This window comes from Aureobasidium subglaciale (genome assembly GCF_000721755.1).
Source record: "Aureobasidium subglaciale EXF-2481 unplaced genomic scaffold scaffold_2, whole genome shotgun sequence".
Classification (NCBI taxonomy): Eukaryota; Fungi; Ascomycota; class Dothideomycetes; order Dothideales; family Saccotheciaceae; genus Aureobasidium; species Aureobasidium subglaciale.
Window position 1 is genome coordinate 973,784 of NW_013566993.1, and position 22,024 is coordinate 995,807.

The 22,024-nt window shown below is 52.6% G+C and overlaps 13 protein-coding genes across 13 annotated transcripts; 4 read left to right on the top strand and 9 right to left on the bottom strand.

Moving 5' to 3' along the window:
* Window positions 1–187: 187 nt before the first annotated feature.
* AUEXF2481DRAFT_36372 (uncharacterized protein) lies at window positions 188–891 on the bottom strand (the record flags this gene model as incomplete). The annotated part of the gene is made up of 3 exons (XM_013492020.1): window positions 452–891; window positions 336–400; window positions 188–279 (listed from the first exon to the last, which is right to left on the bottom strand). Coding segments are annotated over exons 1-3 (374 nt in total), but the record flags the coding sequence as incomplete, so codon positions are not given.
* A 426-nt stretch (window positions 892–1,317) lies between these two features.
* Window positions 1,318–2,784, top strand: AUEXF2481DRAFT_1892 (uncharacterized protein; the record flags this gene model as incomplete). The annotated part of the gene is made up of 1 exon (XM_013491767.1): window positions 1,318–2,784. The coding sequence occupies one exon, from the start codon at window positions 1,318–1,320 to the stop codon at window positions 2,782–2,784; it is 1,467 nt and encodes a 488-aa protein (XP_013347221.1).
* Window positions 2,785–4,673: 1,889 nt separating this feature from the next.
* Window positions 4,674–5,327, top strand: AUEXF2481DRAFT_62119 (uncharacterized protein; the record flags this gene model as incomplete). Its single annotated transcript, XM_013492115.1, has 3 exons — window positions 4,674–4,874; window positions 4,932–5,069; window positions 5,133–5,327. 3 exons carry the CDS (start codon window positions 4,674–4,676, stop codon window positions 5,325–5,327), a joined length of 534 nt encoding a protein of 177 aa, XP_013347569.1.
* Window positions 5,328–5,668: 341 nt separating this feature from the next.
* On the bottom strand, window positions 5,669–6,900 carry AUEXF2481DRAFT_26307 (uncharacterized protein; the record flags this gene model as incomplete). Its single annotated transcript, XM_013491906.1, has 2 exons — window positions 5,669–6,689; window positions 6,749–6,900. The coding sequence occupies 2 exons, from the start codon at window positions 6,898–6,900 to the stop codon at window positions 5,669–5,671; spliced, it is 1,173 nt and encodes a 390-aa protein (XP_013347360.1).
* Window positions 6,901–7,511: 611 nt separating this feature from the next.
* Window positions 7,512–8,917, bottom strand: AUEXF2481DRAFT_1896 (uncharacterized protein; the record flags this gene model as incomplete). The annotated part of the gene is made up of 2 exons (XM_013491768.1): window positions 7,512–8,677; window positions 8,731–8,917. 2 exons carry the CDS (start codon window positions 8,915–8,917, stop codon window positions 7,512–7,514), a joined length of 1,353 nt encoding a protein of 450 aa, XP_013347222.1.
* A 134-nt stretch (window positions 8,918–9,051) lies between these two features.
* Window positions 9,052–10,190, bottom strand: AUEXF2481DRAFT_36375 (uncharacterized protein). Its single transcript, XM_013492021.1, has 5 exons — window positions 10,015–10,190; window positions 9,911–9,965; window positions 9,779–9,863; window positions 9,683–9,724; window positions 9,052–9,610 (listed from the first exon to the last, which is right to left on the bottom strand). The coding sequence occupies exons 1-5, from the start codon at window positions 10,094–10,096 to the stop codon at window positions 9,182–9,184; spliced, it is 693 nt and encodes a 230-aa protein (XP_013347475.1). The 5' UTR covers window positions 10,097–10,190; the 3' UTR covers window positions 9,052–9,181.
* A 270-nt stretch (window positions 10,191–10,460) lies between these two features.
* AUEXF2481DRAFT_26309 (uncharacterized protein) lies at window positions 10,461–11,077 on the bottom strand (the record flags this gene model as incomplete). The annotated part of the gene is made up of 2 exons (XM_013491907.1): window positions 10,461–10,685; window positions 10,748–11,077. 2 exons carry the CDS (start codon window positions 11,075–11,077, stop codon window positions 10,461–10,463), a joined length of 555 nt encoding a protein of 184 aa, XP_013347361.1.
* A 500-nt stretch (window positions 11,078–11,577) lies between these two features.
* On the bottom strand, window positions 11,578–13,032 carry AUEXF2481DRAFT_1898 (uncharacterized protein; the record flags this gene model as incomplete). The annotated part of the gene is made up of 4 exons (XM_013491769.1): window positions 11,578–12,510; window positions 12,559–12,723; window positions 12,773–12,863; window positions 12,920–13,032. 4 exons carry the CDS (start codon window positions 13,030–13,032, stop codon window positions 11,578–11,580), a joined length of 1,302 nt encoding a protein of 433 aa, XP_013347223.1.
* A 756-nt stretch (window positions 13,033–13,788) lies between these two features.
* AUEXF2481DRAFT_1899 (uncharacterized protein) lies at window positions 13,789–14,741 on the top strand (the record flags this gene model as incomplete). The annotated part of the gene is made up of 2 exons (XM_013491770.1): window positions 13,789–13,891; window positions 13,948–14,741. The coding sequence occupies 2 exons, from the start codon at window positions 13,789–13,791 to the stop codon at window positions 14,739–14,741; spliced, it is 897 nt and encodes a 298-aa protein (XP_013347224.1).
* Window positions 14,742–14,966: 225 nt separating this feature from the next.
* On the bottom strand, window positions 14,967–15,320 carry AUEXF2481DRAFT_1900 (uncharacterized protein; the record flags this gene model as incomplete). The annotated part of the gene is made up of 2 exons (XM_013491771.1): window positions 14,967–15,203; window positions 15,270–15,320. 2 exons carry the CDS (start codon window positions 15,318–15,320, stop codon window positions 14,967–14,969), a joined length of 288 nt encoding a protein of 95 aa, XP_013347225.1.
* A 557-nt stretch (window positions 15,321–15,877) lies between these two features.
* AUEXF2481DRAFT_62169 (uncharacterized protein) lies at window positions 15,878–16,722 on the bottom strand (the record flags this gene model as incomplete). Its single annotated transcript, XM_013492117.1, has 2 exons — window positions 15,878–16,308; window positions 16,365–16,722. The coding sequence occupies 2 exons, from the start codon at window positions 16,720–16,722 to the stop codon at window positions 15,878–15,880; spliced, it is 789 nt and encodes a 262-aa protein (XP_013347571.1).
* Window positions 16,723–17,072: 350 nt separating this feature from the next.
* On the top strand, window positions 17,073–19,350 carry AUEXF2481DRAFT_1902 (uncharacterized protein; the record flags this gene model as incomplete). Its single annotated transcript, XM_013491772.1, has 3 exons — window positions 17,073–17,989; window positions 18,048–18,937; window positions 18,989–19,350. 3 exons carry the CDS (start codon window positions 17,073–17,075, stop codon window positions 19,348–19,350), a joined length of 2,169 nt encoding a protein of 722 aa, XP_013347226.1.
* A 1,482-nt stretch (window positions 19,351–20,832) lies between these two features.
* AUEXF2481DRAFT_26313 (uncharacterized protein) lies at window positions 20,833–21,945 on the bottom strand (the record flags this gene model as incomplete). Its single annotated transcript, XM_013491908.1, has 4 exons — window positions 20,833–21,039; window positions 21,095–21,222; window positions 21,277–21,492; window positions 21,741–21,945. 4 exons carry the CDS (start codon window positions 21,943–21,945, stop codon window positions 20,833–20,835), a joined length of 756 nt encoding a protein of 251 aa, XP_013347362.1.
* Window positions 21,946–22,024: the final 79 nt, after the last annotated feature.

Below are 22,024 nucleotides of genomic sequence, written 5' to 3' on the forward strand. Positions count from 1 at the left end.
CCTGAGCCATGAAAGTTCGCGTACTCTGACGAGCGGGTATAAAGCTTCAAAGCAATCGAATAAAGCAAAAAAATGGGAGTACAAGACAGGGCTGCAGCAACGCTTTCAGTCAGACGCAAAGATACAGACATGGGCAAGAGGACTCTTTAGCGCATGCAAGATGAAACTCGGAAGCAGTATAGCTGCATGAAAGCTTTCCGAAGTAAACCTTGTATGTTGGAAAAACTTAATTACCAAGCATGTGAAGAGCATTCCGAAATGCCTCGACGACATTCACGTCTGTGTCCGGGTTAGAAAAGACACATGAAAGTGCACTGCTGCTTGGTTGATCTTACAATGCTTTCTGCGCTTTTCGAGCTCGCCCTCGTGATACTTGGCCAGGGTACTTTGTGTCCTGAGACTGAGTGGCAGAGAATTAGAGAAGGTCAATTCTACAACATTTCGAACCTACCGCGCGTGGCTTCTTTCCTGTTCGTGTCCGGAGATGGTCTCAGCCCAGACTCCAAAGAATCGTGAAAGAGATGCGAATTCTTCAAGGTGTTTGTCCTCGTTTGTCTTGCACTGAGCCATGGTCTCGAGATACTCTGAGTTAAGTGCTTGCCAGTCGAAGGGGCTGAGTTCATCCTTGGGGTCGATGTTGTCTTCTTCCTCACTCTCGTCTGGCGGAGGGCTGGTCTGTCCGTGCAGCGTAGTAGTGTGACCGGACTCCATATCGGGCTCACCTGTCCAAGGATCTCGGACGTTGGTGCGAATATGTTTTGGGCAACGGAACTAGACGTTGTATGCTAGGCAGTCGCGGATGACGCGACGCGTGACGCGGTGAGATTGGGCCAAGCAGTACGCAGACCCCCACCTTGTGATCTCAGAAATGCCTCGACCCGTAACCGCACCATAGTGATTCTGGCCAGGAAGTCTTGACCAATCAACAATAAGATGGCTCGTGGAGTGCTTGGCACGTTGTGTCAAGTCTCAATCCATGGTGCATGACAGTATTTCCCGAAGTGGTAGATGATGTAGCGCGGACTCCAGGGGCCTCTATTACCGGACTGTGACGTGTCTGGTCAAGCGTGACCGACGTTCAAAGATAACTCGAACATTCTCACCAACGCCTGTGATTATATATTCAAGTGTCATGCGAGCACGCCCCTAGAGTGCCCTCTTTCTCGACGGAGTCTTAACACGTGGTGACACAGTAGCCACGCTCGAGTCTTGCACTGTTTTCTGCGACAAGTCCGAGAGAATATATAGAAAGAGACGATCGATGCGCGAGCAAGTACTGCACAAACACACTGGACCTGGCCTTGGGTACCGGCCACAATGGAATGCTCCATATGCTCCACCACGTTCCCATCCCATGGACAACCAACATGCGTCTCTTGTGCCCGGGCACTGGTGTACCAGGCTCGGCTGAACAGGTTGACAGATCTGATCGACGTTGACTCGCTGCACAAGCAGGTCAGCTGCACCGTCTTGCCAGTTCCAGACCTTCCGCTACATTCTTCGGAGCTGGTGTTTACCACCGAAAGTGCAAGAAAGCATGCTCATGCCCAGGTCCTGCGAGAGAGTCAGACTACTCTTGAGCGCTGCGCCGTCATCAATGACAAGTTGAGCTTGCTCAAGCAGCAGATAGACCAAGCTCGCAGGGAAAATGCTAAACGCGCACTTGAGATCAAGGAGCGACATGCCGAGATAGTGCGCGAGAAGACAGAGATGAAGAGCCGCGTGCCTCAATTACTTGAACCACTTCATGCAAGTATCCGCCGGAGTCAGCGTAGACTCGCCAAGGTAGAGGCACGTACCCTCGAAGGTAGAACCAAGTTGTGTCAAGAGACCACAAGGCTGGCTGGTTTGCAGCAGAAAAGGCGGCGTATGCCAGATGGTAACATCGTGCACGACTACGCTGTTGGCGGCATTTCCATCGTCGATTTGCGCCACCTCAATTCTGCCAAATCTCAGCTCATCAATGCGTCGCTAGCCAACGTATGCCGTCTGTTGATTACGTGCTGTCACTATCTGTCTGTCCGCCTTCCAGCCGAGATCACTCCTCCTCACGCAAGCTATCCTCATCCCACCATCTTCTCCTTGCAATCTTCATATCAGGGCTTTCAACTTCCATTCCCAGGCTCCTCGTCTACTCCGTCTTCCTCGCGAACTTTGGATCAACGCTCTTTACCGAAGCCCCGTCTTCTACATCTGGATCGTCCACTGGTCTCTTTGGCAAAGGAGGATCCCGCGAGGTACAATCTGTTCATTGAAGGTGTTTCCTTACTAGCCTGGAACGTTGCATGGCTCTGCAATTCTCAAGGCCTCAACCTTTCGAGTGCGTACCAAGCCGTTTGTCCCTTGGGTCTGAATCTCTATACACTCTTCCGTGAACACACTAGTAGAAGCCCAACCCCTCAGCCAGCCGACCCGGATCATCCCACAAGTACTGGTCAGCCCTTTGGTCATTTCTCTCATGCCGCTGTTCGTCAATCCTCTACCGCGGTTGAAAGTCTCGACCTGATGCGCAACTGGCGAGCGGCGTCATTTGCTCGCTTCCTCGACAAGATCAAGCAAATCCTGTTTCAAGACATGTCAGGGGCAGAATGGGAGGTCATTTCCGGAGATGACTTTGAACAAGAGGAGGCAGTACTGGTGGGCGGCTCTCGAAACTCGCGACCAGCTGCTCCAGCCAGCTCATCCTCGGCGAAGCGCATCCCTGAGTCTGATGACATGACTACTGATGATGGCAACAAAGGGTATTTGAAGCTGAAGAGTCGCGCGGTTGGAGATGGCCGATAGCAATTCGAATCGAGAGATGGTTTTGCAATCCTACGCAATGAGCTGATACTGACTACTGAGACATACAAACAAAGGATTGGAGCAGCGTCGACCTGCCATAACGTGACGGCCGCTTCATCAATACAGTGCACTCGATTCACGTCTTGCCCAAACAATTTGATGGAAGAGTGATGGTATTCTCAGTGTCGTAGCTATGTTAGAGGGTATCCTTCTGATTCATGCTTACATGAACTTGCTCATGAGACCCATGAGACCACCACCGCTGCTGTTGCCACCGCCGCCCTGACTCTTCATGTACATCTTCAGCGCCATTTGTGCTGCGGACGAGACGGCATCCTGCTTCGAAGCCTGTTGATGCACGTTGCCCTGAGAGCTTTGCTGATCTGCATCAAAATTAGCGAGGTGATCTGCTACAGATGATGTCTACACATACCAAACAGCTTGGCAGCTTGAGACATGGCCAGTCCGATGAAGTCGTTCTGGCTCTTGGGTCCGTGGCCAGAAGAGCTGCCTCCCTGGTTGAACATCTTGAGGGCCTGCATAGCAGCAGCCGAGCCCATGCTACCGGAACTGGCTTGCTGAGGTTGGCCGTTTCCACCGTAGTATTGCTGATGCTGTCTGATGGCGTCGTCCTCGTCGACGTCTTCCTGCTTCGCCTTATGGCCCGAGAGCATACCAAGGGCAGCACTGAACAGATTTGTGTCTCCAGCTCCGCCGGCGTGCTGGGCTGCAGTGTGAGCTGCAGATGAGTAGTCGTCCGAGCCGCCGGGAACATCGCCGTACGAGGTGCCAGTAGATTGTCCGTAACCACCGTTGCCGCCACCACCGTAGCGTCCTTCGTCATTGTTGTTGTTGCCACTGTTGTAGCGGTCGCCTTCATTGTGACCAGAGCCGTATCTGTTCTCGGAACTGTTGGAATTGGGACCTCCGTAGCCCTCCTGGCCTCTTCCGAATCCGCCAGGACCAGCGACGGAGCTTGAGTACGGTCAGCCCTATACGATTCGTGCTTTCAAAAGCAGGAAGCACTCACCCGTAACCTGATTGTCCGTGGTTTCTCAGTTCGTCTCTGCGTTGATCGTATCCGGACTCGTCGTCACGGCGGTGCTGTCCGCCGTATTCGGAGTTGCCTTGGCCATAGCCGCCTTCCTGACGGCCGCCTTGACCGCCGTATTCTTGTCCACCGAACTCGCCTTGGGAGTTGTTGCCATACTCCTGACGACCTCCTCCGCCGTAGCCACCCCTTTTGTTATTGTCGTTGCCGCCATAGCCTTCGCGGCCACCGTAGTTGCTGTCATCACCACCACCACCGTAGCGATCGTTTCCGTAAGACATGGTTGAGTTTCTGCAAGACGTGAAGTCAGTGGAAGTGGTGTCGCTCTCTTCACAATCTCACATACTTTTGGGGTGCAAATAGAGATTATATCTTGTTGCAATAATAGCGGTTGTAAGGTTTGTTTCGTAGAGAGAACGTGGAAGTGGCTGGATCCTCACGAGCTTGATTGTATGATGTCATTGGCGGGGCAATGCTTCCCTCACTCCCAACACACTGCTGGTATGACCCTGCTTCTGTATATTATTCACCTTTTTGCACTGCACTCCTCTATGTACAAGCAATCTATCTCCGGAACATACATTCAATCCTTGCAGCTCATTCATGACTCAACATTGTCAGCTTCATAGGCTCTGCTACATGTTAATTGTCATCCAGTAAACACTTTGACCATTCACCGCTGAGACTGAGACTTTCTAAGCCAACTTCGTCCTCTCTTGTGTCAAACAACCACAGCTTCAGCATTCAACATATCGTCAACGTCCATTATATTGCACAAATCTAGCGTCCCTAGCCATACGGTTCATTTTCATCTACGATCACGCTTTGCTCAAACAAGATGGCAGCGTCCGCATCCCCCAACCCGGTAGTCTTCTTTGATATCACCCTAGGCGGCGAGCCCATGGGCCGCATCAAGATGGAACTCTTCCACGATGTTGTACCTAAGACAGCCGAAAACTTCCGCCAATACTGCACTGGCGAAACCAAGAACCACTTGGGCCATCCCCAAGGCTACAAGGGCTGCAAATTCCATCGCGTGGTGAGTTTTGCGTTAGACTGACGCGAGGTGTACAGAATAGCTAACACATGCAAAAAGATCCCAAACTTCATGATCCAAGGAGGCGACTTTCTGAACGGCGATGGCACTGGCTCGGCTTCAATCTACGGCACCAAAGCTTTCGCGGACGAAAACTTCAATCTTAGACACGACGTCGCTGGTTTGCTCTCCATGGCGGTGAGTGTCATCATTGCGAATCGCTGTACATATGTGCAGAAGGCTGACGTACATCTCCACTAGAACTCTGGACCAAACACAAACGGCTGTCAGTTTTTCATCACTACTGTACCGCTGCCTCATCTCAATGGCAAACACGTTGTCTTTGGAAAGATTGTTGATGGCATGGACGTTGTGCGGAAGATTGAGAATGTCAGGACCAACGTAACGGACAAGCCGATCCAGGACATCGCTATTGCTCAATGCGGTGAGATGTAATATACAGAGCATAGTTTCATGTCTAACCATAGGACGGACAAAAGAATTCACAAGATATCACAAATGGGATCCGACCCATGGTTGACAAGACAAACATGTCTGGTAAAGAAACTGTGAAATTTGAGAGTAAATAAGATCGCTCCCCTAAGAGAATACACCCAGAGCGCCCCGAATTCCCATCAGTCCCAACCGACCATCGCCATGACCTTGTCGCTTACCCGCATACCTGCCCAAATAGACCCGATCCCAAAACCCCAGAGTGGCTCGTTACTGTTGTCCCGAAGAGCCCAGAGATGTCCCTCGAGTCAACAAATGAAGGACTGTTTCATCTTCTTACCAAGCTATCTCGAAGTACCAGCTTCCAGATCACCAGGTGTAGGAGTGGTGTTGGCATGCGCCGTGTTGGAGACGTTGCCACGTCGTAGAGGGTTTGACAATCGAGGCAATCTGCTGAGCCAGCCACCTTGAGCGTCGGATCGGACTCCCGCTCCTGGAGCCGGACCTCGATGTACGACGTGCGGAGAGCCATGCTGATCGGTATGGGGCTCAGCGTTCATGAAGCGTGGGCCGGCAAGCATCATACGCCTCCTGCCCGTGTTGGCTGATCTGCGAGCGCCGATCCAAGCGGCGGCAGGACCTTGAGGCATACGCATGCCGCGCTCCCTACGACCAGTGTCATCAGCGTCGTCGGCAGCACGAGGCTTTGGAACGTAGTAGTCGGCCTTGCACAAGGGACAACAAGCACGGCGGGAAGTGAGCCAAGGATCAAGGCAAGCAGCATGGAAGGCGTGGCCGCAGCTAAGACCGCGGACGTCGTCATCATCCTCGAGGTTATCCAGACAGATGGCACATGTGTCTCCCGGAGGTGCAACCATCTCAGGTGGGGCAGCGGTGCGGATGGGATCGTCTTCGTCGTCGGACTCGTGATCGTGTTCGTGGATCGAGGATGCCACAGTCTCGGTCTTCTCTAGCGGAACCTTGTCGTAAGTAGTGACAGGGGCGGCGGAGGAGGCGGCGGTAGTGGCCGTGGCATGATGTTGCTGGGCCAGTTCGAGAGTGGTACGGGGAGAAGCGGGGGTATCTGTTGGTGTAGAGTGTCTGATGCTGGGAGCGCGACTCGGAGCGGCACTGACACCGCCAGCAGTGGACAGGCCGTTAGCCTCGCGCGAGGCTCTCCAGATCTTGTACTTTGTGAGCGGGAAGCGATCGTTGACGTCGTCCATGGTCATGAGCTTCTTTTCTCTGCGACGTCTGTGGGGACGGGGCATTGCCATGAGATCGATTGGGTTGCCATCTTCGCCGAGTGCGCGTTGGCGATTGCGTTGGTTGTAGCGGAAGCAATACTTGACGCCGACAATGATCCTAAGGAAGGGAGTCAGAAGTGGGACGGTGACAAGCAAGAGGGCAAGGAGGGTGGATACCAGAGGTTCGTAAAGACGACACCGAAACCCAGGGCGACAAAGAACAGAAGAGGTGAACTGGTGGGACCGCTGCCCCCCGAAGAGCCGGTGTTGGTGGGCGAGGGCGAGGACGAGAGCGAGGCGGCGCTCGGCGCAGTCGTCGTGGCAGACATTTAGATGTGGTCGCTATACCGGCATACCACTGGCGAGTGACAGTTGTGGATGCTTGTTCGTGGGCGAAGGACGAGTGGCGCAGGCGGGTGTATCGTGTGTCGTGTGTCGTGTGTCGTGTGTCGACGGAGGCGGGAGATTCGAGAGTCGAGACGGAGCGGTCGATGGAGCGCGGTAGGAAACGGCTCGCTTCGGAAAAGGTTGCCGCTTGTTCCAGATGGATGGACGTGACGACGACGAGTCGGCAATACTCTTGTCAAGTCAGAGCCCAAGTCCAAGTCCAAGTGCAGGGCCAGGACGAAGATGCGGCAGGAAACTAGCGGCCGGCTGTCGCTTGGACTCCTCATCTCCAGTGCCGATCCTTGGATTGTCACCATCATGCAACCTGCTTCTGCCCGAGCCTAATTCACCTCACCTGCCCGCCTTTGAGTATTGCCATGCTTCACTGTACAGAATGCCTTGATTGTGCTGCAACACTCTGCTTTCTCGAGAGAGCTCCTCTTTAACCACACAGTCTTGTCAGTGCCTTGCTATCTTTACACACACATGTTCTGTACATATTCTACCCTTTTGAACCGTGCCTAACGCCTTGTACCTCCAATGCAATCCATCCTTAAGCCCATGCTCCAACCAAGGCCATGAGTAAACTTCCAGCAACCACCGCGCCGCATGCTTGCAACCGTTTTCGTCCACGGAGCACCTCGTAGCTCTCGTCGCTCAAAAAGTCCTCCGCCAATAGTTCCACCAAGCCTGCGAATAACAACAGTCCACTGCTGATCGCATTCATGATACCCACCATGAGTAGTCCCGTCTGACTGAACGGGTCGTAGAGATTATGCACCAAAAGTCCAATCCCCTGTCCCAGTGGCGTCGTCGTTCCGTACGCTAATGCCATAAGCCACGGGCGTGGTGATCTTTTTGGAAATATCGTTATAGCCGCGATGCGAGACCCAAGTGCCAATCCTTCAAATGTCTGGTGGAAAGATATGGCCACAAGCAGCACGATGAACGACGTCCCTGTAGCCACCGACACCGCCATACCTATGAAGATGCTGTGGAAGAGGATGCCTGCCTCGAGGAGTAGGCACTGTAACAGCATCTTCTGTTGCTGCTGTTGATCCGAAGGCGATCCAGTCCTTTCCAAGCTCGGGCCCGAATCATGCCCTTGAATTTTAGATGATGATCCATTCCCATTCGTGTGAGCATCCAGTTCGTCCAATTCATCCAGATCAAGGTCTGAGTTGCTGCCTGCATCGCTATGGCTGGTAATCCCTTTGCGACTCGGATGTCCCACGTCATTGTACCTCTCATGCTCCTGCCAGGGCGAAGCGTCCTGTAGAGTCGCATCCTCGATGCCATCTTCCTCTACACCTATCTGTCCCTGGTTGAAACGCCGATAACTATTACTCCGGGGGCGGGATGGTCTTGCGAATCCCTCGTGGCTGCCTCTCGTCAGGGGAGCCATGTCTTCGTGTTCTTCACCGGGCGTTACATATTCGCTTGAGTGGGAATGGCCGGCTCCTTTTGTGGCAAAGAACATCTCAATACCGACAACCAGCATAACCGATATCATGGCAATGAAGCCAGCCATGGCGGGGTATCCTTGGTTCCAGAAGGGCGGGAGACATGGATCGGTCAGGGAGGTGAAGGCGGTGGGCAACAGATGCACAAAGGCGGTAGCGATCAAGACACCGGTTCCAAAATGCCTTGACAGAAAGAGGAACTGACGTGGTACTGGCATCCGAGGGACCCGTCGAACAAGAAGGGGAAAGGAGCATGCTGTTCCATCATTAGCAAAGAGGCCAGGAGATCCATGTAGAGACAGGACAAACCCAGTGTGCTGAGAACAAGAATCAAGATCAGAGCAAAGACATGCAGAGGCATGTTGTAGTCCTTGTTGGAGCCAGCAGTTCCACACGCAGGCCTGTCATTGTGCTCGTTGGTTTGCCGGCGTAGCAATTCAGCTCGCAGCACAGAAGTCGGGATATCACTCCATGTGGCCGCCTTCTCTTGTCGCATGTCGACAGATGCGCAAGTCTGTTCAGGACGTCGACATTGGAAGGAAGAATGAGTTTCCCCTTGGCCCAGCATCCAAACACGTTATGGGATTCGTATGCCCTCACCTCGGCGCTCGACCGTTAAACTGTACGACGCTCCGGTTCGCGCCGCAGCCACCCTACTGTAGATCTACAAACCTTCTCCGTCCATCTAGTTCTCTGTAAGACTGTAACGCGTCAATTGCTGACCATGCATTCATCTAGTACACTACTGGTCATGTCGTCTTCACTTCTCTGTCTCTTCCTGCTCATCCGTGCTCCCTACTCTTCGCAACTCAGATCCGATAACACTGGAGTCTGACGATCTACCCTCAATCTCCCGGCAGCGTCTCGCTAAATCGTGGACATGCTCGTCTTCGCTTCCTTCTCCAAGCTCCAAGAGGGATCGGTCAAGTCCGTAGAGATAATCTTTGTTCTCGCCACTCGGTCCCCTGCTTCTCACAATATGCTCTGCCAGTAACTGAGCATCTTGCGGGCCCACAAACTGCGGGTTGTCAGGCAACCCCACGTACACCAAGCAATTGATCGGTGCGGGTAGGTTGTGTGAAGCCGCAAATGATCTTGAGACGTGGAATGGAGTGTACTGGATACTATATCCATTTATCTCACGAATGTCGAGATATTCTCTCACTTCTGCTACGTGTGGCCCAGGTATCTAAAGCGATTCAAGGTCGCCGTCAGCACTGAATCTACGCACAGGTATCATTTGCATGCTCAATTGACGTACCCGGTAAGCGGCGCCCCATGTGGTAGCTGATGCATCGGAGTGCTACACGCCATTAGGAGAGGCGATTTTGGTAGTCAGTCAAATATTCAAACACACCTCATCGACCAACGTCTCCCAATGTGCTCTGTCAATCAACGTGACAACTCGACCGGGGGCTTCGGGAGTTCCGCGATGATCCTCGCTACGACATTGTTATTATATAGTGAGACAACGAGTCTTAGAGCCTACCTTGCTTGCCAAAAGCGCCGCACATATCCTTCGACATAGCCAGGCACTCTCAGATCTGCTCCAGTCAGTAGGCGTACGAAGCGGGTAGCCAAAGCCATGTTTACCAAAATGTGGCGGCGGTTTCCAGATCAGACTCCCATAGCCAAATAGCCAGAGCTCCTGTTCCACGTCTGAAGCCTTAGTCATAGGTGGTTACAATGTATGGCCAACTATCTTGGGAGATGGTCATATACTGGACGGGAGTGGTTTCGTGATGATCGCCATCCACATGAGCAAACACATGCAAACAAGAAACCAAATCTGGGTGCTGATAACAAGTCATTCACATGAAGAAGATGCAAAATACTAACAGAACCCACCACTGTTGCGGAAGCAAGACAGCGTTGTTGTGTCTCCAGGACACTTGTAATTTACCACCACTGTAGAATAATCGTGAAGATGACTCTATAAAACGACCTACACCCTGAACGCCTGACCCTCACTCCCAATGCTTGCATGACCTGTCCCCAACTCCCGCTTCAACGCAGCAAATGACAGAATGTTAAACATATCAATGCGGACCGTAGGAGATCTTCTTTCTTTTTGCCGGCCCATTGTCCTCGTCATCATCCTTGTCGGCGGCTTTCTTTTTTTTGCTGTTTGCTTTCGAGACAGTGCTACTCGGTGTCGGGTGGTTGCTATCTCTGGAGGTAAGCTGGGGTGGTACCGAGGATGCTGGTGTAGGAGCGTGTGAAGGTGTGTTGGTAGCCGACGTGGGCATATCTGAGTCCTGCGCCTATAGTCTACATGTCAGCGGCTTGACCAAGAGTACGAAGAGATAGCGAGAGTCGAGCTTACCCTGATCCATGACATGGAGCTTCGCGAGAAGATACGGTCCTCGTCGCGAACTCGCACTCGTGCCTTGCGGTCGTCGATGGACTTTTTGTCTCCTCCTACCACAACACCTTTGACCCATCCGTCGAATCCGCGTACGATATTGCCAGCACCGTTGGTTTCCTCCAGATAACTGCTTTCCATTTTGTAGATGTTGTCTTCCAGCGCTTGCAATTGCTCGTCGAGTTGTCGCTTCTTGATCAAGGTACTTTTGAGGGTATTCCGTAGACTCTCGTAATAGGGCCGACCGGGCTGGTCTGTATTGGCTGCACTAGCAGCTGCGTTATCAGTCATTTCGATGCGCAGGCGAGATGGTTGAGCAGATGGATGGAAGTTGTGCGAGGATGCTGCAGCAAATCTAATTCCATGTCGGCGCGCGCATCCTCGTCCACTCCCCACGCGTCACAGTCGATCTTCCCCACACTCTCGGCAGCCATCGCCGCCAAACACAACTTGACAGTTTCACACTTGCACCTGGACACAAAGGTGCTTCAGCAACCTCCACACATCCTGCGCATGGCAATGATCTTGTTCTTCAACAATCGTTCTCTCAATTCATTCGCCGTGGGCCTCTTATCGCTATGCTTTGCGAGGGCTGCAGAGGAGCTTGATCTGTCATCGATCTTCACTCATTAGCATCTGCCTTGGCTCTGGAACATGCACACTGTGTGCCAGCTTGACGTAACATAGATTTAGTATACCGGCTATGAATACGGCCAATCTCACTCGCACATGCAGGTGTGTCGTGAGATACAGTTAGGGACAAGTAGGCCCGGACAAGATGTTATGTGACTTTAAGAATCAGCACCCACCTCCTCTGCTGCTCCAGCAGTGCTCTCTGCTTGCTTGTCGAACTTCTTCATGGTCCTCTCTTCGGAGACATCAGGAAGGTGTCGTCTGTTGTCGTGTGACTTGGTCAAAGATGTTGATCGTCTGCGAGTTTCGCGAGAGCGACTCCGAGAACGTTGTCTACTGCGGCTGCGCTTAGAGCTGCGTGTGTTACCGGTGTGACGATCCTTGACAGAATTAGCACGTTTGTTCTGGTTATCTTCGGAGAATGAAGGGGAACGTCGACGGCGTGGAGGAGATACGCTCTTGTCGTCGCGATCTTTGCGGCTCGGGCGAGACCTTGAGGGTGTGCGTGATCGATAGCGTCTTGGTTTAGGAGAAGAAGAAGAGTCTCTTCTACGCTTCGGAGGTGGTGAACGTCTTCGTGAGTAAGGCGATGAGTCCCGGCGTCGGCGCTCTGCTCGTTGCCCGTCATGTGGTCGCTTGGCATAACGATCTTCTGCAGAGCGACTACGACTGCGCTCGCTCGAGGTATTACGTCGTGCGCTCCTCCGGGCTCTGGTTGGGGATGTACGTCGAGGAGACACTGAGCCGGGATCACGGCGGGAGATGGAGGGTGATCGTTGGCGTCTCACACCTCGTCGGCCACTGGCTTCCCCGGCTGGCACGTACGAGTCCGTCTCTCTGGCAGAAGGTCTGTTGCGACGGAAATCACTAGATCCATATGGTTGCCTTGATGGCGGTGATTGCGATCTGGAGTAGTCTCTTTGAGGGCGACGTTCGAGATCGCGGCCTCCGCCTCCGCCACGGCCACGTCCTCGTCCTCCTCGATCTCTGCGATCACGGTCCCGGTTGCGGACATTCTCGAGATCTCTCTCGCGAATTCTCTCGTCCTCTCTGCGTTGTCTAGCTGCTTCAATAGCCCTCTCTTGCTCGACCTAGTACAGAGTTAGAATGAGAACATGGTACCTCGAAGCCGAACTTACCTTTTCTTGTATGAGTTCTAATTTCTTTGCCTCGACAAGCTGCTGCGGGATTCCTGTATCGCTCTTCTGTGCGCTCAAGCAAAGGCCCCAGAGCTCCTTACAAAACAGCGCCGCATCTTTCTCAAGGAAGCCTGTCAATTGAATCTGCAACGATTTGATGTCGGGCTAGTACTGTCAGCGCACTATTTCCTGACTTGGAATGTCGATAGCTTACGTTTTTGGAGCCCTCTAGAAGATCAAAGAGAAGATTGATCACGACATCATCTTCGTAGCCAAGAATTTTCGAAACCTCACCAGCAGCCCAGCTTCACAGCGTTAGTATAAAATAAAACATGATGTAGCAAAGCTCAGCGTCACTTACTTCTTGATAACAGGAATGTTGATCTTTGTTGTGTCGACTTTCTGGCTGAACTCAGGTGGGAATTTGGTGGTACGCAATAGCTTTTGGTCCACGTTCGTAGTTATACGATTCATGGTCTGTTTATCAATGTTTGGTACCGCTTGATCTGGTTGAAGTTCGATTCTAAAGAGTTAACGATGCAGGTGACAGCAAGTGTACAGATGTTGATGATGGGAACGCGAGAGTTTGTTTGATCAGCGCACAGACCGTCATACTCTCACTTCACCTAGCTTCAGCTTGCTTCGCAGTTTCATGCGTATCGGCAATCAAGACCAAATATGCAACAAGCACAAATCAACAAGACGCAGGCATGGATGGCTCTAACGCGAGTGTCTTACAGTGCTCTGTCTAAGCTGACAGCGGCCTGTTGCGTCAAGTACATGAGCCGTAGGCCCTGATGGCCAGTGTGGATGTGTCTTGTTAACCACGTAGCATGCATTCTGTGTACTTGTGATCATCGTAAGACCATTATCTGCATAGACACAAAGGTGATCAGGTCTAGCTATTGTCATACCGCTATAAGAGATGGCTCTGTGCGTAGCGTCGAGACGAAAGTCGGCAGGAACATACGTGAGAACATGCCGAGCTGCTTCCTGCTTTCTGCCAGCTTCACCGCAGCGACGACCAGTTGGCAGCGTCTCACCATACGGAAGGCGCTGTGGAAAGTGATTACCTACCCACCAGTTGTTGAATAGCACAACTTTGGCTTGAGTTCTCTTGATCTTCTACAACCACGCACTTCATCAATTCGGCTTCCTTACTCCATCATCTTAATCTTCTTCGTCCAGCCTTTCGTTTGTTGTCTGTTGCCACGACGTTCTTGATTTGCAATGGACAATCCTCCAGAGCCCATGCCCAAGGTCTCGATTGATCCTCTACCCCCAGCAGCAGAGTCACCTCCCTCTCCGCCCCCTTCTCCACCTCCACCAGAGCGTAAGAACCGACTTCCAGATATATCATTGCTGCACGACGACTGATGCTGTGACCAGAACTCGTCGTCACCAGCCATGGAGGCTCCGTCGTTGCAGTCCCGGCAGCAGAACCAACACTCGAAAAGGCTGTGACACCTCCAGCTTCTGGACCCAAGCCTCCATCACCACCTCCCGCGCCTCCAGTTGTTATCGTTGCTCCTGAGCCTCTCCCACCACCCAGCCCTTCTCTCATTGCTGTTCCTGCAAATGTCTCGCCACCGGCCTCTCCGGTCATTGCACCAATCCCTGTCGTCGTCCAGCAAGTGGAGCCGAGCTCTACTCAGACCACACATGTTGAAGCGCCACCCGCACCTATCGTGTCATCGACCCCTTCATCACCAAGTGTCTCCCCGACAGTGATCATAGAGTCGCCAAATTCTATATCGCCAGCTCCAGTATCACCAGTCATCGTTGCCGCTCCGTCAAGCACAACTCCTGCTCCGGTTGTACCGCTGGCTGCGGCTCCTATTGCATCCATACAGAGAGTCGGAACAACTACTCAAGGGAGCACTGACAGGGTGCCCGTCCTCGTTGCAAGCAAATCTTCGCCCGAACTACAACAAGAGGCGCATGAAGTACGCGCTAGGCCATCATTCTTGTCCTTCCGATCTATGCCCTCCGATACTTTTATCAGACGTGACACGCATGTTGTGGTCGTTGATCCTGTTGACGAGGGTGGCCACCCAAAGAGACATTGGAGAGACAAAGTCAGAAAGTTCTGGGTTTCCAAACTTGGTGGCAGACTATTCCTGCGTCTTCTGCTGGGAGAGCAAGGTAGCAATGTTGCAACTGCCGTGGTTTCAAGATATTGATATACATCCTACCATAACCCTTCCTAATTGATGTCATTCCCTGAGCTCGACCAAGACTTGTCGTGATTGTGTGCTTGATTCCGCCGACCTCCGTTATGCAGGACAGACCTCACATCGGTTATTCGGGCGGTGTTTCAGTAGTGACCAGTGAGCTTGATTTGCGACCTTTGAAACGGCAGTGTTGTCATGACTTGACGAAAAGCTAAAGCCTCAGAATGCGAAAGATCAGACACTTGCTAGAGCCAACTTGACCTGCTGACGAGCTTCCAGTAGGGATTGGTCGAGACCCGCGCGATGAGCGAGCTTCACGTTGGCATGCAGATCCAGCAGATCTTGAGCGCGAGCGAGATCAGCATCTGTGTCGGTAGTATTCTGTGCCTTTGCTATGAGCTGCTGACTTGACGTGGTTGCGACGTCGCTGGGTGGCCGGGCCAGGACCAGCTCCATGGCAGCAGTTGGATCCTGTCAATCAAACATCATAGGTCAGTCAAGTGGAGATGCAATCGCGTGCATTCACTTTTAACATACACCAACGCGGAGCGAAGTAAGATCGGACAAGATATCGGCAATTTTGAGCATTTTTAGTTTGTTGTCAGATGGCGTGCAAGGTTCAGAAGTTTGGAGTGTGTAGATTCCAAGATTGAGGGTCTCGATTGGAGAATGCTGTTTACTCAACTATTTACCAACAATCTTGTCCGACCACGCCCCAATTGAAGCTATGAAAGCCTTTGGGCTGTGACACAGCGATCCGCTCGTCTCTGTGAAGCTCAGATCGACCCAAATTAATCTAATATTGAACACTAGAAATGTTCGAGCACGTCACCAGCGTTCGACGGTTTCTTTCTTCGCCTGTACGAATGATAATCTCAGTTGTACTGTTAGTACTTCTACAGCACAGGAATTCGGCTGAACACTAGTCCATGGTGGCATGCTGAACCCTGCTATTTGCCGGGATGAACGACTCGAAATCGGCACCCAGCTCTTGGAGGCTCCCAGAGCAGCACCCAGAATAACGCCAGCCAGACCTTGGCTGATTGTCGAGTATAATCTGTAGGGAGTGAGGCGTTGCTGGCTCCTTGGTCCAGTAGGCAAGCATGGAGGCCAGGATGTTGTGATGCATATGCTTCAAAGACGCATCAGCCTCCTCGACCTCTCCAACCGCCTCTGCCTCTTCCTCTACGCTTGCCCCAGCCACGTCCGCCACCACTCTCTCCTCTTTCAAATCTTTCGCGACGCTTCTCCTCTTCAGCAAAGAACTCTTCCTCACGCTCTTCTTGCTCTCTTCGCAGCTCTTCCTCAGGCTTCACACGACGGGGCTCCGGCTTCTTCAAGTCCTTTGCCTCGATCCATTTGGGGTGAGCGCCGTGTTCGCATGAGACAACGTTGTCTCTGTCCGGAGGTCCTGAACGACCATTTGGACAGAAGCCAGCAAGGTAGAAACGACAGATGGCAGCGTGTTTGATGTGTCTTAGACTGCAATACGGGCCGAGTGGACAGAAACCGCGGGCAAAATGAGGGCACGGCGCAATGCGCAACGGAGAGGTTGGTGCTATGTGGAGGTATGTGCCTGATCAAAGAGCGAGTCAGAGATGTAGGCACAAGGAGTGATGGACATGTACTTACACTCGTCGCCCTGAGGGCAAAGACCGAAACGGCTGAACTCTTTGCACTCTCTTTCACCTCGCAAGTCAAAGGTATGTGCGAACTCGCATTGGTCGCCTTTCTTGCACAGACCGCGTTGGTAATGTTTGCAGATGAGATGGCCGATTCCGGAACGCTCGTTGGGTGGAGTATAGTGGCGATCAGGACACGCAGGGCCGAGTGGACAGTGGCCATTCTTATAGGCAGCGCATGTTGGACGATTGTGCTTGCTGGGAAAGCCAAAGGGCGGAAAGGCCGTCTTGAGATAGGGCAGGAAGGACAAATCAGGGATCGGAGCGCTGGCCGGGTTGAGGATGTGATCTGAGACGGCCGTGGCCATGATGGGCAAGTGTGTGCTGAAGGAGAGCAAGAACGATGATCAAGTATGTTGGTAGAGAGCAAGCAGCCTTCACATGCAAGCTGGGACTCGAAGCTCCGACAGGGTGACAGAATGACAGGGTGACAGCGCTCGACCAAGGTTTCGGCAGACGAACGGACCAATCGACGCCAGGCGGGCTAAGCAAGGCTTGGCTGAGGGACCGTTCCATGTCGGAGCGGTGGGGAGCGGAGTGAGTGACGCTCGACCTCGCCCTCGCCCTCGCTCCTGCCCTCAGCATCGCCGTGGCCCAGCTGAGCAGTGACGCCTCTCCATTCTCTCACTCTCCCGATGCACCACGCATAAACACGACCATGGTGTCGGACACGGTCTACGAGATATGCTTGCCCGTGCTGCAGGACCCCGCGCTACCTGAGGATGACAAGGCCGATCGCGTCGAGGACCTCCTTCGCCAAGAGGCCCGTCTGACAGGCAAGGCTCTTGAGGATGCCGTCCTGGGTGTGCTCTGGCGCCATCGCGACCACCTGCAAGGCTCGACCTCGCCGCCGCCCTTACGCGCCACTGTGATTCGTCGTTCATCGCCCGCCCCGTGGCAGCAGTCCCGCTCCGTCTCTGCCACAGCCTCGCCGCGATCCCAGAGCGCCACTATCCATCCTCCGCCTGGCTTCGGCCCTGCTCCTCCCCAGTTCAACCGTGCAATCTCTTCGACCGCCTCTCCCTTCTCCTCTCCGCGTCCCTCACCGCGCCTGGCCTTTGCGACTCCTCAGATCCCCCACAGCCCCAGCTTGAGCGCCTACCAGTTCAGCGACCCCACCCATTCCACCGAGCAATATGGCGATTACGGAAGCGACAATGTCGATTGGATAGTCAACGACGATGCCAGCAGCAATGCTTCCTTCGGCGACTCCACCTTTGCTTCCTACGCCTCCGACTGGGTCCAGCCCTCCATGGTCGAAATGTCCAACTACGACATGCTGCGCTCCGTCTTACGTGATGAGAAGTCCGACGAGGAGCTAGAGCAGGTTCTCCAACTGAATGGCTACGACTTCAGTCAGACCATTATGGCCCTAGCAGACCCGCAGGCCTTGAGCGCAACAGAATCCCAGAGCCGGACATATCTCGTTGGGAAATCAATGAGCCCTACCTCAAGGCCGCTGTCCCCTTCGAACCAGCCAAAGAGCGGCATCGTGTGCAAGTACTGGCTCTCGTCGGGCCACTGTGCCAGGGCCGACTGTCGCTTCAGTCATGATCTTAGTAACCACCTCTGCAAGTATGTTGATTAGTGTCCTTTGTGAGCTCCATGATCTGTATCTTAACACTGCTCCCAGGTACTGGTTGGCCGGAGGCTGCCTTGCCGGCGACTCTTGCATCTTCTCCCACGACCCCTCTGCTCTCATGACCAGGTTGACCATGGAAGAGGGCGCAACTCCTCCGATTCAGTCTCTTCAACCAAACTTCCAGCTCCAAGACTACGATTCTTTTCCTGCTCTACAACCTACCAACTCTAATCCCTATGACCAATCTTATGACCCTAGTCTGCTTAATTCTCTCCAATCACCGCCCTCGGCCGCTTCTACAATGAATCCCTTTGCCATGTTTGTGCCTTCGAGCAATGCAAGCATTCGCTCCTCGTCTAGGCCCAACAGTCGCCACCAGTCTCGGACTGCTACTCCTTCGACTCTGGCTGTCAACGACGACGAGGCCTTCCCTACCTTGGGCTCCGCTGCTGCCTCACGATCTTCTCGTCGCCATGGGAAGCGAGGTCACGGCCACGCCGCCAGCAGAGAAAGCCCTGTCCCTACGCCTTCGTCATTGGCTGACGTCGTCCGCATGACTCCGTCACCCTCTCCCCAGGTTCAGTCTCGAAGAGGATTGCGGCCCTCGAAAAGCACTGGCTCTCGTGAAAACAGCACAGCTGCCATGGCTATAACAGCGCCAGAACACATTCCTTGGCTGGAAACTGGAGACTTTGCGAATAAGGCATATCTCAAGGCCAGAGCTGAAGCTTTCCGGCACGGCGGTTTGAGAAACAAATTCCTACAAAGTGCTGCTCAAGCTTGGAACAGAAACGATGCTCGTGGCGCCAAGGCACTTAGCCTCAGAGGTCATAACGAGAATCTGGCAATGAAGGAAGCCCACCGTGAGGCAGCTCGCTGCTTGTACGAAGAACGTAACAAGAACTCTGGGGTTGGAAAGGAACTATTCGTGGATCTACACGGTAAGCAAAAAGTCTAGGTCTTGATTGACAAAATACTGATCTCAGTCACAGGTCTGCATCCCGAAGAAGCTGTTCAGTACTTGACGTCGTGCCTGCTCGACCACAGTTCATCTAGCAGACCTATTTACGCCATTTGCGGCACCGGGCACCATTCGAAGAATGGAAAGGACAAAGTCGGCAAGGCTGTCCGTCAATTCCTGAACGAATGGCGTTATGCGTTCCGCGAATTCAGCGTGCCTGGCGACCGCAATAACGTTGGCGGTATTCTAGGCATTGATCCTAGTAGTTACGACAGGGAGTGTGCAAAGAAGACTCAAGAGGGAGGGCCAGGATCTGAAGCCGATAGTGGAGTGGGCTTCTTGAGCAGCAGTGCCGAAGATACCAAGGTCCGTATTCTAAGAAGGGAGGAATAATGGTAGTAATTAGTCCACAAGAGAAAAATGAAATTATGAAGTTATGCTCTTTCACATAGCATCACTGTCCGTCTCAGGACATAGTTCTTGAGGAACCACAAATGACCAAACCACAACCGCTGAGGCCACACAAGAAGAACTTACCGGTAATCTATTGCATGAAGGTAGGTAGGTGCCCCCATGGGGACGCGAGTTCTGCCAATGGCATTAGACTCGATTCTGTTTCCAGGAAGCTCACCAACACGTTTGAGGAAACTACTTGCAACTGCATATATCCCCAAAACGATCAACGACAATCAAACACATGTCACAGTAGCGATCGATAATCTTATGTCTAAAGATCCCCTGAACATCGCTGACCTTGATGGAAACCCACGAAATTCGAGGGTCTTCGATCTTGGAACAACGATATCTCGTCTTCACTCTGCTCAATCTTCGCCACGATTATACGCATCGATAGAAGATTGGCAGCTCTTGGTATCTATTGGTCTGAATCAGCATCAGCGTTAGCACTCCCGGTAGAAGGATTTGAAGGTGGCATAGACAGCCAGCCTCAAACCCCCTTTGGCAGGAACGAGTCCCATCTCCCTCCAAACCACCAGACACAAGGCAGGAGGACGTAACTTATGTACGCCGGTCTCTTGACTAGTATTGGCAGTGAGTCAGTCAATCGCGATTCAAAGACCAGATCCTGAACACACTGTTTTCATCCAACCTATTCCCTTCCCAAGTGGCAAGCGTGAAAGCCGAAACGAGCATCATATAAATGCATCAAGATTGTGATCAATGAAGGTAATCAGGCACGTGGTGTCTAGTCGAGAAGTCGTCCAACTTGTCTGACTCTCTCGTTGTTGCTTCTCGCGTTATGGAGCTCTCGAAGCGATCTTACTAGATCGAGTTAGCTTGGTTTGCGGGCAGCTGATCAGCCCGTTCTCGTGTGAAATCGTGAAAACGATTTTGGCAATCAAATGGGGCCATGAACATCATGAACATTAGGAAATCCAAATCATCCATGAAGACATCATTTAGTCTGTCTTTCCTGGACGTGTTCGATGTCTTCATTCCCTTCAAGGCCGTGTTCATTGACTTGGTGGCTCTGGTGCGCGCGAGAGCGCTGTGTGTCTGATGAATTCGAAGTATGAAGCCCAAGGAACGACGATGGCCATTTACTGAAGGAATATTAACACTGTATGAACTTCCGATGTGTGCTTGAATAGGAGGGAGCACATGCGTAGGTATGCATGTTGGAAGGAGAATGTGGTGTTTGGTCTAGAGAAGCGATAAACTACATAATCAAGAGGGACCTCCATGCCTATCCCAAGGCAATAAGTTACCTTCAGCTACCTTGAAGGCTTGCATCGAGTCTCGACGCCCGAACTCCAGATGCCATGGTGGTACCACTCAATAGTCGTCTTCACCCTCGGAGTGATCTGGAAAGAATTCTGGAGCGATTGACGGCTCAGGTAGCGGCTGTTGCAACAACTAATATTCTCCTCCCGCTGCTCCTTGGCCAACTCCATAAGCATAGTCGTTGGTTGAGCTCTCAGCCGGCTCCATCGCGTTGTTCAGAACAGCAGCACCGTGGTTGCTACCTTCGTAGGGCGATGTCTCTTGGGCACCGCCGGCAGAGTTCATGACACTGCCTCCAGCAGTCATTGGTCTCTGATGCTCGCCTCTAGCCACAAGCGTCTGTAACTTGGTCAGTCCAAGTGAGTTTTACTTCGAGAATGTTATCGAAACTCACCTCCCGGTATCTAGCCAGATAGATCTTGAGCGCTTCAGCGTAGTTCTCGAAACCTAGCGAGGTCATAGCAAAGAGAATGTCTTCGCCATTAACGGTTTTGCGCTTCTCCTGCTGACATTTCTCCGAAGCTTCAAGTTGTCAGCTGGCGGTCCAACAGAAGTTTCAAGTAACAAGAGACGTACCTTCACTTGTGATGAAGGAGATGAATTCGCTAACGCATTCTTGCATGCATTCCTTGGCTTCTTTTGCGATTTTGGCATTGTCTGGGAGAGCGCCTTTCATAATTCGCGCGACTGGTGCAAAGTTGCGTATGTTAGCATCGGAAGCAACATCGTTCTTAGTGTTCCGGGGACGCAGTGGCTGTGATCGAGATGGTACTCGGGATGCAGAAGACATGACTGTTCGGCAATCCGCGCGCTGTCAAAAGTCAAAGCTGCAGATCTGGGCTGGCAGAAGCAGCTCTGATTCGACGGTCAAAATGTCGAAACGCGCGATTGGGCTGTATAAGGGGGTTGGAAGGGCAGAACCATTGACGGCATTGGTCAGTATGCAGGAGGTGGTGCAAAGGGAGTACAGACCCAGCAAGCTCCCTTGTCGGTTGTACCACGTCCTACCAGGAAAAAGGGAAATCTCGATAAGAACATACCGTTTGCAATGGGTAACCAACGATCCTGCTCCTTGACCTCAAAGTCATAACCACTCATGACATGATCACCGGGATCATCAGGGCCTCTACTCATTTCTTGCTGCTCATGCTCGTCAGGTGACGGCTGGTTTGCGTCTGCTTGCAATGCTGCTGAGTGTGATACCGACTGTCCTTCGACATCCGTTGTTCGAGGGCTTTGTGACATATTGTATTCGGCGACTTGCAGAATAGGACCCACACCTTTGAATCTGATGTCTGTTGCGCTGGCAAGTTGATTCGCTGTC

Bases quoted from the DNA above. Each gene is read 5' to 3' on its own strand.
- AUEXF2481DRAFT_36375 (XM_013492021.1), bottom strand. From the start codon at position 10,096: ATGACTAAGGCTTCAGACGTGGAACAGGAGCTCTGGCTATTTGGCTAT. The intron at 9,864-9,910 runs GTAGGCTCTAAG...ACAATGTCGTAG, and splicing joins CGGCGCTTTTGGCAAGCAAG to CGAGGATCATCGCGGAACTC. The intron at 9,725-9,778 runs GTGTGTTTGAAT...AATGGCGTGTAG, and splicing joins GGGAGACGTTGGTCGATGAG to CACTCCGATGCATCAGCTAC.